Below are 14,720 nucleotides of genomic sequence, written 5' to 3'. Positions count from 1 at the left end.
CATCAGGAGTCACAGTCAGAAAATGAGCTTGGACGTCCGATCCAGGAGGCAACTCGGCAAGCTGCTCGGTTGAGACGAGAAAGCTCCAAGAAGCAGAACATGGACAGGCCCTAAGAAAGCTCTCTGTTCCTGACCTCCATGCAGTGGGCTGTGGTGGGGACACTGGGCTGGGGCTCCAGACTTTGTATGTTTAAGTCCTGCTCCTGTCACTACTTGAATGGCCGTGGGCAAGTCACCCTGCATCTCTATACCATGGCCTCCTCTGATGGATGAGGATACAAATACATCTTCTGGCACGCTCAAAGGAACAGAGGGTCAGATAAGTTAGTCTAGGAAGATACCGGGAGACTGGACAATGCAGAGCAACAGGGAGCCATCAGCATTGTCAGCCCTTCCGCGCCCATGGCAGGGATGCGGCGATGAGGCCAGTTACCCAGGAAAGGGTCTCTTGGTCCTGCTCAAGGTTATTCTGCTCTGTTTCCCTGCCCAGCTATGGAATCTCCTCTAAGAGTTTCCTTAAGTGACAGATTCTTAGACACCCACTAGAATTTACAGGTCTCTGTCCCTTAGAAATGGCTGCAGCATATACTGGTCTGTTTTCTCTACAGGTCCTCCACCCCCAGAGGAAGAGAGGGCAGTTATTGTCATCCTGATTTTATAGAGAAGAAACTGAGACCTGAAAAGACCAAGGCTCCTGTCCAAGGCCTCACCTAGAGAAGACAGAGGATGGCATTGCCGTCCCTCCCAGGTCCAGTCACAGGGCCAAGATGAGGGTGAGACCCTGTCCTGTCATCTCCCATCATCCACAGGGCCCCCTTGAACTTTGTGCAAAGTCAAATTCAACTTCCAACCTACTACAACATGTGGGGTTTGGAGGACAGGCCAGTGTGGTGGAAAAACCATCTTCTCTTGTTGGCATTGCCAAGGTCTTCATCTCACCCCACACACAGGTCTCCATCAGAGAGCCAGGGAGAGGAGGAGAGTGGGGATTGGTGGCAGGACCTGCCCCGCTATCCTCCTCTCTTTCCTTCCCTCCACCTGCACTGGGTTTACCCAAAAAAACAGGCATAGGCATTACAGGAGACCAGAGACCAGCAAGCCTGCTGGGGCTTCATTCCTGGGTCGAGGAGGGAGGAGGCAAGGAGGCACCTCAGGGGAAATGCCTTTGACCTCACTTACCTTCCAAGTCACTTGGATGCTCTGTGAGGTCACCGGCTGCAAAGTGACATCCATGGGGGGCCCATCAGGAGCTGGTGGGGGAGGGAGGTGAGAAACAACATCACGAATAGAGTCTGGGAAGAAAAGAGTCCCGTGTTCTCACTCCCATCCCCCTGAGCTGGAGGACTGACAGGGAGAAAGGAAAAGCTCATATACAAAAGCAGAGGCCCTTTGTTTGAGTCCCCTTGAAATGATCACAGTGGCTAAATTTCCTCTTCATTCTCCATAATTTGCTGAAAATATAGCAAACAATGACAATGAGATACTACTCCACATCCAGCAGGCTGGCAAAATTTTTTAAAAAGTTTGATAGTATGAAGTGTAGGCAAGGGTGTATAGTGGCAGGAAGTCTTATACACTGATCATGGGAGAGAAAATTGGTACAACACTTTGGAAAACATTTTGGCATTTTTTTTGTGTGAAGTATACTTCTGCTTTTCTAGAAGTATGTCCGTCTGATGACTCTGTAATTCAGCAACTGTTTATATCCCCTAGAGAAACTCAGGACCCTGTGTACAGCACACAAGTACAAGAATGTTCACAGCTCCAAACTCTAAACAACCAATTTCCATATAGTAGAATGGACAGGCTGTGGTATAATCACAAAATGGAATACTATACAGCACTGAAGACGCACAAATGATAACAGCTGTACTAACAGCATGAAGCTCACAAAAATAATATTGATCAAAATAAGGAAGACACAAAAGAACATATGAACTATGATTTCATGAATCATTCTATTGAAAAATAGGCAAAACTAAATGATATGGTTTATGTGTATCTTGTGGTAACAGGATAAAAACAGAAAAGCAAGAAAGTTGAGATACTGGTTACTTCAGGGAGAGGGATGGGGTTATAGTTGTGAAGGGGCATCGGGAGAATCTGTGGCATGTTACCAATTGATAATGAGTATTGGCTATACTAGGTTTTACTTTACTATTATTCATATAATGGTACATATATGGTATACGTACTTTTTTGCATTATTTTATATTTTACAATAACAAGAGAAAACACAGCAAGAGAAATCTTGTTTAAACTTTCAGGAAAACTCCATGATAAAAGTTGCAGGAAATAATCCAGGGTACTATTAGCCCATCCTTTGCAGATCCAGCACATCTGTCCTTTCCTGACAGGCTGGGCCCAGGGGAGTGGGGCAGAACCACGGACAGCTCCCAAGAGACCAGCATTTAGAATCCCATCTGGAAAAGGTCAGCTAGAAGAGCCTGGAATGATCCAGAGGCAGACACAAACAAAAACCTTGAGATATCTCCTCCCCTTTTCTAACTGCAAGCCCCCTGCCAGTGGGCAGGGTGGGTGTGGCCCAGATGTCCCTGATCCCAGAGGCCATGGGCAGGGGTGGTAGGGCGAGGTGCTCACCTGCCTCCTCTGTGCTGATGGTGAGCTCCTTGCTCGGCTCGCTGCGGCCAATCTTGTTGAAGGAGTACATGCGAATGCTGTACACAGATGCTGGGTGCAAGTCCACGATGTTGGCCTGGTTGATGGTGGGGGAGATGTTGCGTGTGGACTGCTTGAAGTCCCAGGAATCTGGAGAGAGGACACCCGTTTCAAACCATAGCCAGGTGAACTCCAGACCACTCCCCAGCCTCAAGCATCAGCACATCCCAATCTCAACTTTGATGCTCAGAAGGGTCCAGCTCACATTGACTGCATTGAGAGGCCACAGGCCTTAACAACTTCACACAGAGTGCAAGGGGCCTGTTTCATGAAGCTCAAGGAAACCAAAGAGACCATGCCTGAGGATGTGAGCAGCAAATGCACTGGCTGGAGAGTCAGAAGCCTGATTCTCCTCTGTCTTGGGCCAGCTTGTGAGCTCAAACCTCAGATGGGGGTTGAACGAGATGTTTCCCAAGGTCCCTTCCAAGACCACCATTTGCTGGCTGTCCCTGAGGGTCTGACTGGCCAGTGCCCTTCATCCTGGTCTCTCACACCACATCAGTGACCTGCTGTAATCGTGAGCTACCCCATCCACCCAATGGTCCTAGTGCAAAGGGGGAAGCCAAGTCTTCTCCCCCGTTCTCCTTCTCTCTGTGTGTGCTTCTGTATTTCCTTTCCTGTGCACTTGTGCAGTTGTGGTCTTGAGCATTTCTTGGTCTGTCAGGGGGACAGACCAAGTGCCAGAGTCCCCAGCCCAGGCCCCACCCTCTTTCTCTCACCAGCAGGAGAATGGTCTCAGAGTCTTTAGGATCAAGAGCCAACAAAGGCATTAGCATGCTCGCGATGTATATGGGGGTGCTGGCAGCCCATTCCAGGGCTAACGTTTAGCAAAACTGTAGAATGTGAAAAATACGAGAGAAATGCCGCTCAGGATACTGTGACTGTAAACATCCCGCATCTCCAGAGGAATCTAGTCATTGATTCAACATGTTTTTGCTGTGCACCTACTGGGGGATTCCAGAGAAAGATGGGAGGGGTCTGCAATTACAGGAATGCCTCAGCTAGGACCTTCCAAACCCAGAATTCAAAACCAGATTAGTTTATCAGCACTTCACTTTGAAAAGAAAAAACGGCAAAGCACAAGGAAATGAGCTGATACTAGGGCTTAAAGATCTTCCCAGGCCATGTCCCGATGTCACTATTCAGTCTAATTTTCCATGCCTTTTAAATCCACAGTAGAGGACCCTGAAAATTCTCAGTAGAAAAGGTTAAATTGTACTCACTATAGTTTAATCCCTGAATCAGGAAAGGAGGCTAGCACATTCTAGAAAGATTTCTTAGGAAGACTGGTTGTTTTTCCTTTTTAAGCTAATGCCTGATAAATCAGGAGAATGGGTTCACCAGAAGAGACGATCCCGCTCCCCCAGATTCTGGTTAACTGAGGTCTTGATGTCTTTCAAAACACCACTTTGAGCCGCGCAGGCTCAGCATCTGTGAAGGGCACTGGCCCAGCGCCCCATCTGCGGTTTTGCATTTAATTCTTTGGTTTCATGAGCCAAAGCCCAAATGGCAGGCTGTGGATGCTCAGAAACACATAATTTTCTCCTTGTCTTTTAAAATACCCCAACCACCCGGAGAGTCACTCGGTGGCAGGCAGGTTAAGCCAGAACTGCAAATATGAGGGTTCCTGCCTGCGGCGGGCACCTCTTTGGTTTGGGAGCCAATGGGCTACCGACACGCAGGCAGGTGTTCGCTTCTCTCTGTGGCATCCTGGGAGCTGGTGCCAGCTCACACGTCACCCTTGATTTGCCTGTGTTTATAGGAGAGGGACAGTGACCATGAGTCAGTACATTCATTTTTGATGAGCGCAGGCCGAGGGAGGGGACCCACATGATGCATCTGAACACAGAGGGGATAAGGAAAAGAGGCGCTAATATTTATGCCAAGCACCTGAGATGCGCCAGGTGTGGGGATGGACTGTTCACCATTTACTCCTCACACCCTCCTATGACATCAGCACATTTCCACAGGATAGGTGACCCTAAGGTCACCAAGCCTAATTTTTCACTGGGCCTGTCAGGTGTGTGCAACTTGGACCCCTCCCTTCTTCCTGAACCACTCTTCCCTTGGTTTCCCTGGTGAGACACTCTCTGGCTTTTCTTTTATCTTTCGGGCCATTTCTTTCCTGTCTGCTTTGCAGGTGCACCTTCCTAGCCTACCATTAATGGTTAGAGTTCTTCAAGGCTCCACCCTAGGCGCTCCTCTCCCCCATACACTTCTCCCACCCATGGCTTCTAGTCCCGCCTATACAGATAACTCACAGATTTGTATCCAGCCTAGACCTCTTCTTTGAACTCCAGACCCTTATAGCCAACTGGTTACTTGACATCTCCTCTTGGATGTTTCAAAGGCACCTCACTCTCAACATGTCCAAGACAGAAGTCTTGCCCACATACCCTGTAAACTCATTGCCTTCCTAGAGTCCCTGTCTCAGGAAATGGCACCACCATCCAGCATGTTGTGCCAGAAACTTAGGTGTTTTCTTGACTCTTCTCTCTCTCTCTCCCTGCCTATCAAGTGCTATAGCTTTTGTGTCCTATGCATTTCTTGAATCTCTCCACTTCTCTCCCTCTCCATCCGTGCCCCAGGCTAAGCCACTGTCATCTCTCACTTGGACCAGGGAAATAACATCCTAACTAGGTAGCCTCCTAGGACCCACTGTGTGCCCCCTTCCATCTGTTCTCCACACTGCCACCATCACTCACTCTACAAATATGATTGAGCACCTCTTTACAGGCCAAGCACTCTATCTTAGCATTGAGAGTGGTCTTCCCATAACACAGATCTGATACTGTCATCCTCTTGCCTAAAACTCTTCAATACTTTTTTCTTGCTCTTGGGGTAATGACAAACTCTCTTAACAAGACCCAGGCCGGGCAGCATCTGGCCTGTGCCACCCTTTCCAGCCCACCTTTCACCACTCTTCTCCTCTGCGCTCCTGCAGCATTTAGAGCCCTCTTCCTCGTACAGGATCTTCCTTTGAGGGCTCATGTTTCAGTGGCAATTGCCCAAGGAGATGCTAAGCTCCCTGAAGACAGACGCCATGTCTAAAGCTTTGTCTGTCTCCCTGACTTGGCATGTGTTGGGCACTTAAAACCCACTTTTGGCTTTAGACCACAGTCACTTCTTTGTCCTTCACTTTGGGCTTGGAGTTCCTCTGCATTTTGTAGTCACAATAAATACCCTTTGCCTTTCCTTTCCTTGCCTTACTCAGCTGCCAATCACAGGAAGGTTGGGGGGATGTCCCAGAGACTAGCCTCTTTTTTTCCGCTTTTGCCCGTCGTTTGCAGGTGGATTTGACCTTGCGTTCCCAAATCATCTTTGATGTTGGCACAAAACAGCTCTCTCTCCACAACCCTTCCGGGCTAATGCATCAGAGTCCAATCTGGAGGTCTCTAGCTGGTTTTCCAAACTTCATCACTGCCATCGCCCTGACCCTGAATAGCTGAAATCAGGAGCCGTATTTTCTTCCCTTTCCCTTTCAGGTCTCCCAGAGTATTGAGCTGGCTGTGGCGAATATTGTCTCTTTTAATATTCCCTTTCATATGAGCCTGGCTTACCCAGATTAACATATTTCATTAAGGGCTCTCTCTCCCTTTCTTCATCAAAGGGTTTATGATGCAAAATATTCTTCTTAAAAAAATAAGGAAGCGGCTAGGGAGATGTCAGTGCCTTCTACTCTGTGGGCTGCCTGCTGCGAGGGGACCTGGAGCCTTTGGATTTTCAGGGACACATTCGCCATAGCGGGGGACAGCTTGGACAAAAGCCACATCTGGAGCATTTAGCTGCCCGCGCTTGGGAAACAAACCCATTCTGCATCTCTGATTTTCTCCTTGCATCACGGCTCTGAGCCCCCCATGGCCATCTCTCTGCAGCACCGAGGCGAGGTTCCCTGGGTCACAATGACCCCTCACAACATCCCAACACCAGTCCCTCTCACAGCCACACTCCAGCTCACACAGAACAACACGCCACACCAGGCTGGCTCGCCCCGTGGTGGCCGACAGCTCGCACCACGAAGCTGCCTTCTGGGCTTGGAGGGCCATCCGCAAAGAACGCATCCCCGTTCCTCGCTTGGGAAACAGGGGCGAAATGTGGTGTCTGCATTTTTAAATCTGCACAGTGCCATCTGATAGATTTGTGTGGACGGTGCTATTTATCATTCAGCATTCATGTATTATTACTCTGCTGCCTGGGGCCAGGAGAAGTCAGCATGAGCGGGATGGCTTAGAAAGGCCAGACTTGGTAATTTCCCCTGGAAAATTAGCACAATGAGCAACATGGCAGAAAACGTGGCAAAGGCACATTGGGAGCAAAGAAGGGGGTCAGGAGCAGATGGTCCAGACCCAGGCCGGGTGTGGTCTGGGGCAGGAGGAAGAGGGGAAGGGAGAGTAGAGGCACAGGAGGGAGACTGCGGAGGGTTAGTATGTGCCAGGCTCTGTGCTGGGCACCTCCACAGAAGTCATCACACTCACTCCATCCTTGCATCCAGCCTGAGAATTACGTGTCATTGTCTCCATTTGATGGATAAAGAGATGCACAAAGATGTTAAGTAGCTTGCTGCAGATCACGCAGCTCTGACACTGGGCCAACCCAAGTCTTCCGCTTGGAGAACAGTTCTTGTCCCAGTCTTGCACATGCACGAGAAGGTCTACATAAAGACACACACGTGTGCACGCACACGCACACCCCCTCCTTCCTTTGACTCACCCGTCGGTTCCCTTGGATACCTTTTCCAGTTCTCACGTAACAGTTTGTGGTGTATTCCATGTGACTGGATAGTGCTTTGTAACAGTTCTGAAAGTGTAAGGACGCCCACATGCGTGTGTGTGCATGCGTGCACGTAGTGTGTGTTCTCACTCCAACTGCACTGTAAGCTCCAAGGGCAACACTCCGTCTCCTCTTTCTTCTTTCCCTACCACATGGCTGGTGCATGATTCTGCAAAAAAACCTACTGACGCCCAGTGCATGTTGCTGACTGACAGACATATATATTTCAGCCTGCAAGTCCCACAGGACGATAAACTGCCGCATGAGGTGTTTGAGTTAGAACGGGGAGAGGAACTTACATTTATTAAAGGTTTACTACCACCTCTTGCTAGATGCTCTAAAATCCTGAAGACGATCCCACAAGGTAGGCACTGCCACTCCCACCGTACGGACGAGGAAGCTGTGCTGTGCTCACAGCCTCGGCCTCACTCTGATTTCTCACCGCAGTTCTCGGGGAACTCCTTTCCTAAATGCCATGCCAGAAGCCCGGCTGAGGGGGATGGTCTGGAGCAGTCCCAGTCAAAGGCAGAGGGAAGGACCAGCTGGCTTCTCCATGCTCTTGATTCTGTCATTTGTTTTTTTTTTAATACCTTGTCGAAGGGGGAGACTGAGGTTGAGTTTTCATTCGCCCTCCTCCTACCCTGTCCATCCTTCCTGGCACCCCTGGCTCTGGGGTGGGTATGTCAGCTCCTCATCCTGCAGGGGGGACGGAGGGGGCTGGGGGAAGATGTGGACGTGCTCTGAAAATAGCATCTTCCCTGCCCGCCTCTCCTTCTGCTGTGCTCTCCAGATGTGTGATGTTCTCAGCTCGCCCTGCTGAGCTGTGCCCCAGGAAAGGTTCCCACACATTAGAGAGTGGTCAGTGGAGGGGGAGCGGGCAACGGGGCAGCAAGGGGGAATAGGGTGGGGAGGCAGCTGCAAGGGGCAGTTGGGGAGGGGTGTGAGTGACAGCCCAGGCACCCACTCCCCACCCCCAACGTGAGCAGAGCCCTGCCACCCTGGCAGAGAGACGGAGCGTGCACCGCCATATGGAGATGTTGGTCTGCATACATAGGGACTTGTCGCTTCCTGTCTGGCTCCCGGGCACCAGCCTCAGGAAGTCCTGAGGTGTGAGATGGGTACACTCGGCTTCTCCTCTCTGTGCCCGTTGTCTCCACAGTGGCCCTGATGTTCATCACCTCACCCCAGTTACAGGGCTGCAGCAGCCTCCTTGCTCACCTCCTGGGTACCCCTCCTTCCCACAAATGTCAGATGAATCTTTCCAAGGTGCCATGTTACCCAAGTCTCTCTCTGGTGGCTCAGGCACTGTCAGTGTCTGTGGACCTCCCTAACAAAGTAAAAGCTCAGCCTGAAAGCTCCCTCCCCACCTGGCCCCAGAGCACTTTTAGGTCTTGTTGCCCAGGAACTGTATCTGTGCACCCTCTGCTAGGGGCCACTCCCTGGAGTGCCCTGTGCCTTGCTCGGGCTCTGCCTTCGCCCTTGCCCTGAATCTAGGCCCGTTACCTTTCCATCTTCAAGACCTATGTTAACGCAGCATCTACGGGGACCAGAGAGATGCTTACAGCCCTGTCGGTGGCTGCCCCTCCTTCTCTGCAGCCCTCCTCCTGCACGGAGGGTGAACTCCTGGGAGGCTGGCTGCAACCTGACTTTTCTCTCCAACTAGACTGTAAGCTGCTGAGGGCAGGACTCCTCCTTCTGGAAACCAGGATCAAAGATGACCGACCCAATGCCCTGGACAGGGCTGCTTCTCAAGAGGTGAATATACAGCTCAGAGATTTGCTTTCCTGTACCTCACTTCAACTCACTCAAAAACCATTTGCTGAGCATCTGCCACGTGACTGGGCACTGTGCCAGACGCTGGGAAACGGCAGGGACTAGACTCAGACAACCTAGAGGAAAGGACAGCCAGCCAGCCAGGGACCATGTGCTGTGCTAGGGAAGACAGGAAGAGTCTGGAAGGCTTTGGGGGACAACAAACCTTGGATTTATGCTAAGATGAGATGAGATGTTGAGAGACGAGAGTTGGTGGGGAAGGGGAGTTGGGGAGGGTTGAATTCTCCAGAGTCTTTTTTGTGTTTCATTTTAAAATTATTTTGAAAAGCTTATACAGGCCTATGGTATCGAATTCAAAAGATACAAAGGGATCCAGAACAAGAAGTGTGTTTTCCTCTCGCTCCCACGGTGGAGCTACCCAGGTGCCATCTCAGAGGCACCCCTCCGGTGCCAGTTTGTCACGTACCTTCCAGAGACGGTCATGCAGATACAAACATGAACTCCTATAGCTCTTTATTGGCTTGGTTCCCTCCAGGCCTCTTGTCCCCTCTGAGGCCCCCTCCTTGCCATTCCTGCCACCTGACTGTGGGTCTCCTATTTCCCCAGAGACCCGGGGATGCATTGTTCACTCTGCCGCACGGGACTTCACAGTGACAGGCAGCCTGACAGAAGCTAGTTTGGGTCCAAGAGGAGGGCTCTAGGAGAAATTCTAGGAGGAGGAAACTTAGTTCTAAGCTTGTCCAGGGACTTCCATGTCCCAAGGACCCATTCTTGGCAAGGACCAGCTCTCTGACCCCCAGTCATCCTCAACATCCCAAACCAGGAGCGGCCAGATGACCCAGCCAAACCCATGATGTCTCTGACCCCACAGACAGCCCCCAGCCCCTGGGCTTGGGGCCTTTAAATTGCTTTAAATCAGACCACCCTGTAGACCTTGGTCCAGGGACAGTCCTGGAAAGAAGGGGGTGACACACCCTCCCCATCAGCTGGGGGTCCCTCTGTCTTCCCCCAGGTTCCTAGCCTGACTAGTATCCTTCCCTTTGGAAGCCACAGGGGCTTGTGCACTGGTGGGGGCTGGCGTGTCTGCTTTAGATGGGCAGCCCTGAGGCCCAGGGGCTGTTCCACGAGAGGGGCACAGGCAGAGAACGTGGCCCAAGTGGCCGTGGTGGGCCCAGCCCACAGCCCACCTGATTTATTCTTGTACTCAATGTCGAAGCCCGTGATGATGCTGTTCCCGTCGAACCGCTGAGTCCAGCGCAGGTTCATGCTCCGGGCCTTCACCTCCCGGATCTCCAGCTCTGGGGGGTCGGGGGGCTCTGGGGTGTGGCAGGGGGAGGGGGTAGAAGTGAGGATGGCAGGGGAGAGCTTGGCCTCCTGCCTGACCCCAGAGTGGACCCAGGTCCTGCTGTACCCCTGGGAGTTGGTGTCACCTGTGGTCTACCCAAGGGCCCTGGAACCCCGGGGTTTGGACAAGGTGGCACGGGGCGGGGCTGGCAGCAGGGCTCAGAGGCAGAGAAGGGCCAGCTTGGTCTCCTGCTCTGTTCCCCTCCCTTCCTCGGCTGGGGAGAGGGCAGGCCCTTCCGGAGGGATTCCTCAGAGCTGGTGGCCTGAAAGTGGCAGAGCTTTCAACTTCTCCCAGCTTGCCTTTCCCTTCCCACCCTCCTCCAGGGTCTGGGCCCACAAACCCAGGCCCCCACTTCTGGAAGCAGCAATGTGCCCTCTAGGGACTGCAGCCATTGCCAACCTCGCTGCCTGAGGTCTGCGTGGAGGTGCCCTCCTCGCCTGCTCTGGGCAGGGCGTGGGCAGACTCTTCCTCAGAGGCCATTGCTGTTGTCCTCCACCACGGTGTGGGTGATGTCCCTGCTCTTTAGGTGGAGTTAATGTCGGGTCCCTGGGTCCCTCGGGGAGGGGTTGGGAGTTGGGGGCAGGTGAGGGTACCTTGCACAGTGAGTTGGATCAAGCCCCGGTCCTCCCCATATGAGTTGATGGCGTGGCAGCTGAAGAACACAGAGTCCCCACGGTCAGCTGGCTTGAGCTAGGAGGTGGCCAGCAGGGGCAGGAGGATGGGGAGAGAGGGAGGAAATGGGGAGACTCTTTTAGAGCTGGTCTGCTGAAGGGAGCCCACTCTAGTGGGGATCAACCAGGCCATCTTCTTCAGGGAGAGGGACCCACCAGGGGCCTTGTCAAGAGCTCCTCTTCCTAGAAACTTCCAAGGATGGAAGCATGGAAGAGTCCATGCAGGGAAGGGCTGAAGGGTCCCAGGAGGGAGGAAGGGAGGGGTTGATGAGTCCAAGATGAAGGGAGGGGCTGAGGGGTCGCAGAAGGGAGGGAGGGAGGGGCTGAGGGGTCCCAGAAGAGAGAATGGAGACGAGGGGTTTTGGAAAAGAGGGAAGAGCTGAGGGTTCCACACATTTAATGGCTCTGGGGTTGTCAGAGAGGAGATATGGTGAGGTTCTAAGGCAGAGGTTCCTGGATGGAGAAGGGAAATAGCTAGCAAACGGGAGGTACTTTTTGGGGTGTGGGGAGGGGCTCCCAGACTCCCCATTTATTTCCACTGGCTAAAGATGTAGTAGCTGTGGGCTCCCCACCTTCTGCGAGTCGGGGTCCCCTTGAGACTGGGACGTGGGTGCTCACCTTCAGTGTGGAGACAACCTCGTCTCCGTTGTCCTTGGTGGTGATGGCATACCGCATGACACGGTCAGGATCGATGACCGTGTCCCCCTTCTCCCAGCGGATGATGATGGGCCGCTCCCCCCGCGCAGTGCAGTTGAGCTCTTTGGCGTGGCCCTTGATGGCGATGGTGGTGTTGGGGTGGGAGGTGATCATGGCCGGGACTGTGGGGAGAGGAGGTGCAGGAGGCCCCAGTGAGGGGCGAGGCCAGGCTGGGGGACCACGTGCTGTGCAGAGGTCCCACCTCCGGCTCCCCCTCCCCACAGAGGGCCTCAGCCCGAGGAAAGGCTTAATAAAGGTTAAGGGGGCTATGGGAAACCCCACATGCCTGCCCCCTTTCTCCTCCCACCCACGATGGGGCAGCCTCTCTCTTCACCAGGGTTCTGACATTGCATGGCCCCTTCTGGTGAAGCCAATGGACCCCATTTCAGAATGCTTTAAAATGTATAACATACATAGAATTACAAAGGAAAGCAGATATATCGAAGTATGGTTAGACCAATACGAAAAACCTTCAAAAGCAAACTTTTGATATAGTCTATCACATATCAATCTATGTTCCTTCTCACTCTTCATCAATAAGAACTAGTGCGGGGTTATATTAGCACAATTCTGTAACAGTGTGAGCACGAGGACACGGTGAGGTATCTGCCCCAGCTGTGACATGAAAATATCTGTGGATTCTATCCATGATAGTCACAGGAACTGTTACTGCCGGGGTTTGTTGCTTATGTTAAAATGGAAGAAATATTGAATTTCAGTTAGAAGTTAGCGTAGAAGAGATGTGATTTTTATAGAGCCCCTGAATCGAATCCACAGACGTCCTGCTCCGTCTCTGGACCCCAGGCTAGAAGTCCTCCACTGGGCCTTTGCTTTGTGTCTCTGCACAGCAGTCAGCTGGTTTACCCCTTCCCACAGCTGAGAAACTCCTCTGTTCTTCCAGAAAAAGTGCAACAGAAAACGTGGATCGCAGGGCCATCATTAAGATCTCACCCCCTCAGCCCCCCACCCACTGCCGACCTGAGAAAATCATCACAAAACAACCAAGGCCCTGGCTGGCATCAGAGACCCCTCTCACTGCCCCGACAAGAAGCGTTTCCAGCCTGACCCTCCTCTGGGCCTGAGCAACCCAGCCGACAGCAGGAGGAGGGTAGGGGTGGAGGGGAAGATGGTGCCGGCTGCCAGTGAAATCCTGTCCCCTTTCTCCTCCATCCAACTCAACAAACACGCATCCTGCACCTATACCATGACACGGCACTGCGCCAGGCTTGGGGGATACTCCTGACACGAGATGGGGGAGGGGAGGCGTGAGCCACATGAAAATGAGGAAAATCCGATGAGCGTTTCACCAAGGTATTGGGAGAAATTAATTTTGACTGAGGTGTGTCTGGGAAGGCACCGTCTATCCATCCAACAAGCATTCCCTGAGCACCGACTCCGGGCCAGGGCTCATGCTGGGTTCTGGAGCTGACAGTGAACAGGGCAAACCTGATCTTGGGGGCTTTCACTGTGGTGGTGAGAACAGACAAGAAGACCAGCAAGTCCAGGAAAGAGTGGTAAGTACCATGCTAGGAGGAACACACAGCACCTGACATGGCATCACCTAAATGGGGGTCAGAGAAAAGGGCACCCCAGGCAGTGGAACCTGCTGGAGCAAAGGCTCAGAGGGAGCAACATGCAGGGCAGGCCCGGAGAGGTAAGTGCTCTGATGCACCTGGAGGACTGTCCTTGTCCTGCCTCTTCCTTACCACTGCCCTGGGGAAACGTGCCTCTCGGAGTACAGGCCCCCAGTGGCTCTCGTCTTGGGAGGAGAGCCCATTAGCCATCCTGGAGACTGGGGGCGCTGTGGTGGACTGCAAGAATCAGACACCATCCCCCATCTCCCTCCTCACATTGAGTTCTGCAGAGCAGAGACCCTGCTCCCCACACCCCATCACCGGCCTGCTTGGGTGATGGTGCAAGAGGGAGCTCTGTCTTCTCTCTTCTCATGACCTCCCTGCCCCCGGGCTCCCCTCGGGGCACCGCGTCCCTGCTCCACTTCAGTGGCTGGCCCTTTCTCTCCCTCCCAGAGTCCTCAGGATTTCTCTCCCCTCCAGTTTTAAAGACCTACCAAGACAACGTTCTCCCCAGCAGACTCTCCAGGGTCATCTGACTTCTAAGGCCAAATAAGCCTTCAGTGAAAGTAAGGAAGGCATGGAGCTGTGACAGTGCCACCGGAGATGTCAGTCAGTGGGTGAGGAGACTTTTGGAACAGGTGTGGGTGATGAAGGGTGGCTTCCGGTGTCCCTGAAGTCACATCGTGAAGCCAGCCACTTCCTCCGCCTTCTGTCATGCGGGACTGGATACCGAGGGCAGCCCTGGCCCCAGCCCCTGAGCCAGCATCTCAGAACATCCCCAGCCCCAGCTCATCAAATAATGAAGCAGATAAATTTTATAATGCACGGCATTACACCAGGATATACAATAAAATCCAAAAGACAAATAACGAGGTGCAAGTTATAATGAAGAAAAAGCCTGCAGTCAGAGACATCTGAGTATGAATTATTGACTAAGGTTTTACACGCTCAAGGATGTGCGGAGGAATATTTTTCCATCAAAGATTTGCATAATTCACTCGTATAAACCTGGGTGGAATATAGAGCAAGATTTTACATCAACAAGTCGGGCCTTGCATTGCAGATGCCTCCATTTTTCCTGGAGGATTGAAATGCGGGGGTGTGGGGCGAGAGGCCGGTGGGCTGTTTCTGCTCTCCCAGCAATGACTGGGCAGAGACTGGGGCCGGGCACCGCTGGGCTGGCTGAGCCCTGAGGCCCTGCTCCTGGAGGCT

At 52.5% G+C, this 14,720-nt stretch overlaps 1 protein-coding gene across 2 annotated transcripts in view; it reads right to left on the bottom strand.

Moving 5' to 3' along the window:
- Positions 1-14,720, bottom strand: part of DSCAML1 (DS cell adhesion molecule like 1) — a 340,977-nt gene that overhangs the window by 38,839 nt on the left and 287,418 nt on the right. For both annotated transcript variants that reach the window (XM_014855719.3, XM_070490215.1), the window contains 5 exons: positions 11,857-12,056; positions 11,161-11,257; positions 10,410-10,538; positions 2,602-2,769; positions 1,180-1,250 (listed from right to left, as the gene is read on the bottom strand). In XM_014855719.3, coding sequence (XP_014711205.2) covers positions 1,180-1,250; positions 2,602-2,769; positions 10,410-10,538; positions 11,161-11,257; positions 11,857-12,056 — 665 coding nt within the window. The remainder of the gene's footprint in view (positions 1-1,179; positions 1,251-2,601; positions 2,770-10,409; positions 10,539-11,160; positions 11,258-11,856; positions 12,057-14,720) is intronic.

Source organism: Equus asinus, chromosome 20, assembly GCF_041296235.1.
Source record: "Equus asinus isolate D_3611 breed Donkey chromosome 20, EquAss-T2T_v2, whole genome shotgun sequence".
In the NCBI taxonomy this organism is placed as follows: domain Eukaryota; kingdom Metazoa; phylum Chordata; class Mammalia; order Perissodactyla; family Equidae; genus Equus; species Equus asinus.
This window is presented reverse-complemented; position numbering and strand designations above follow the sequence as displayed.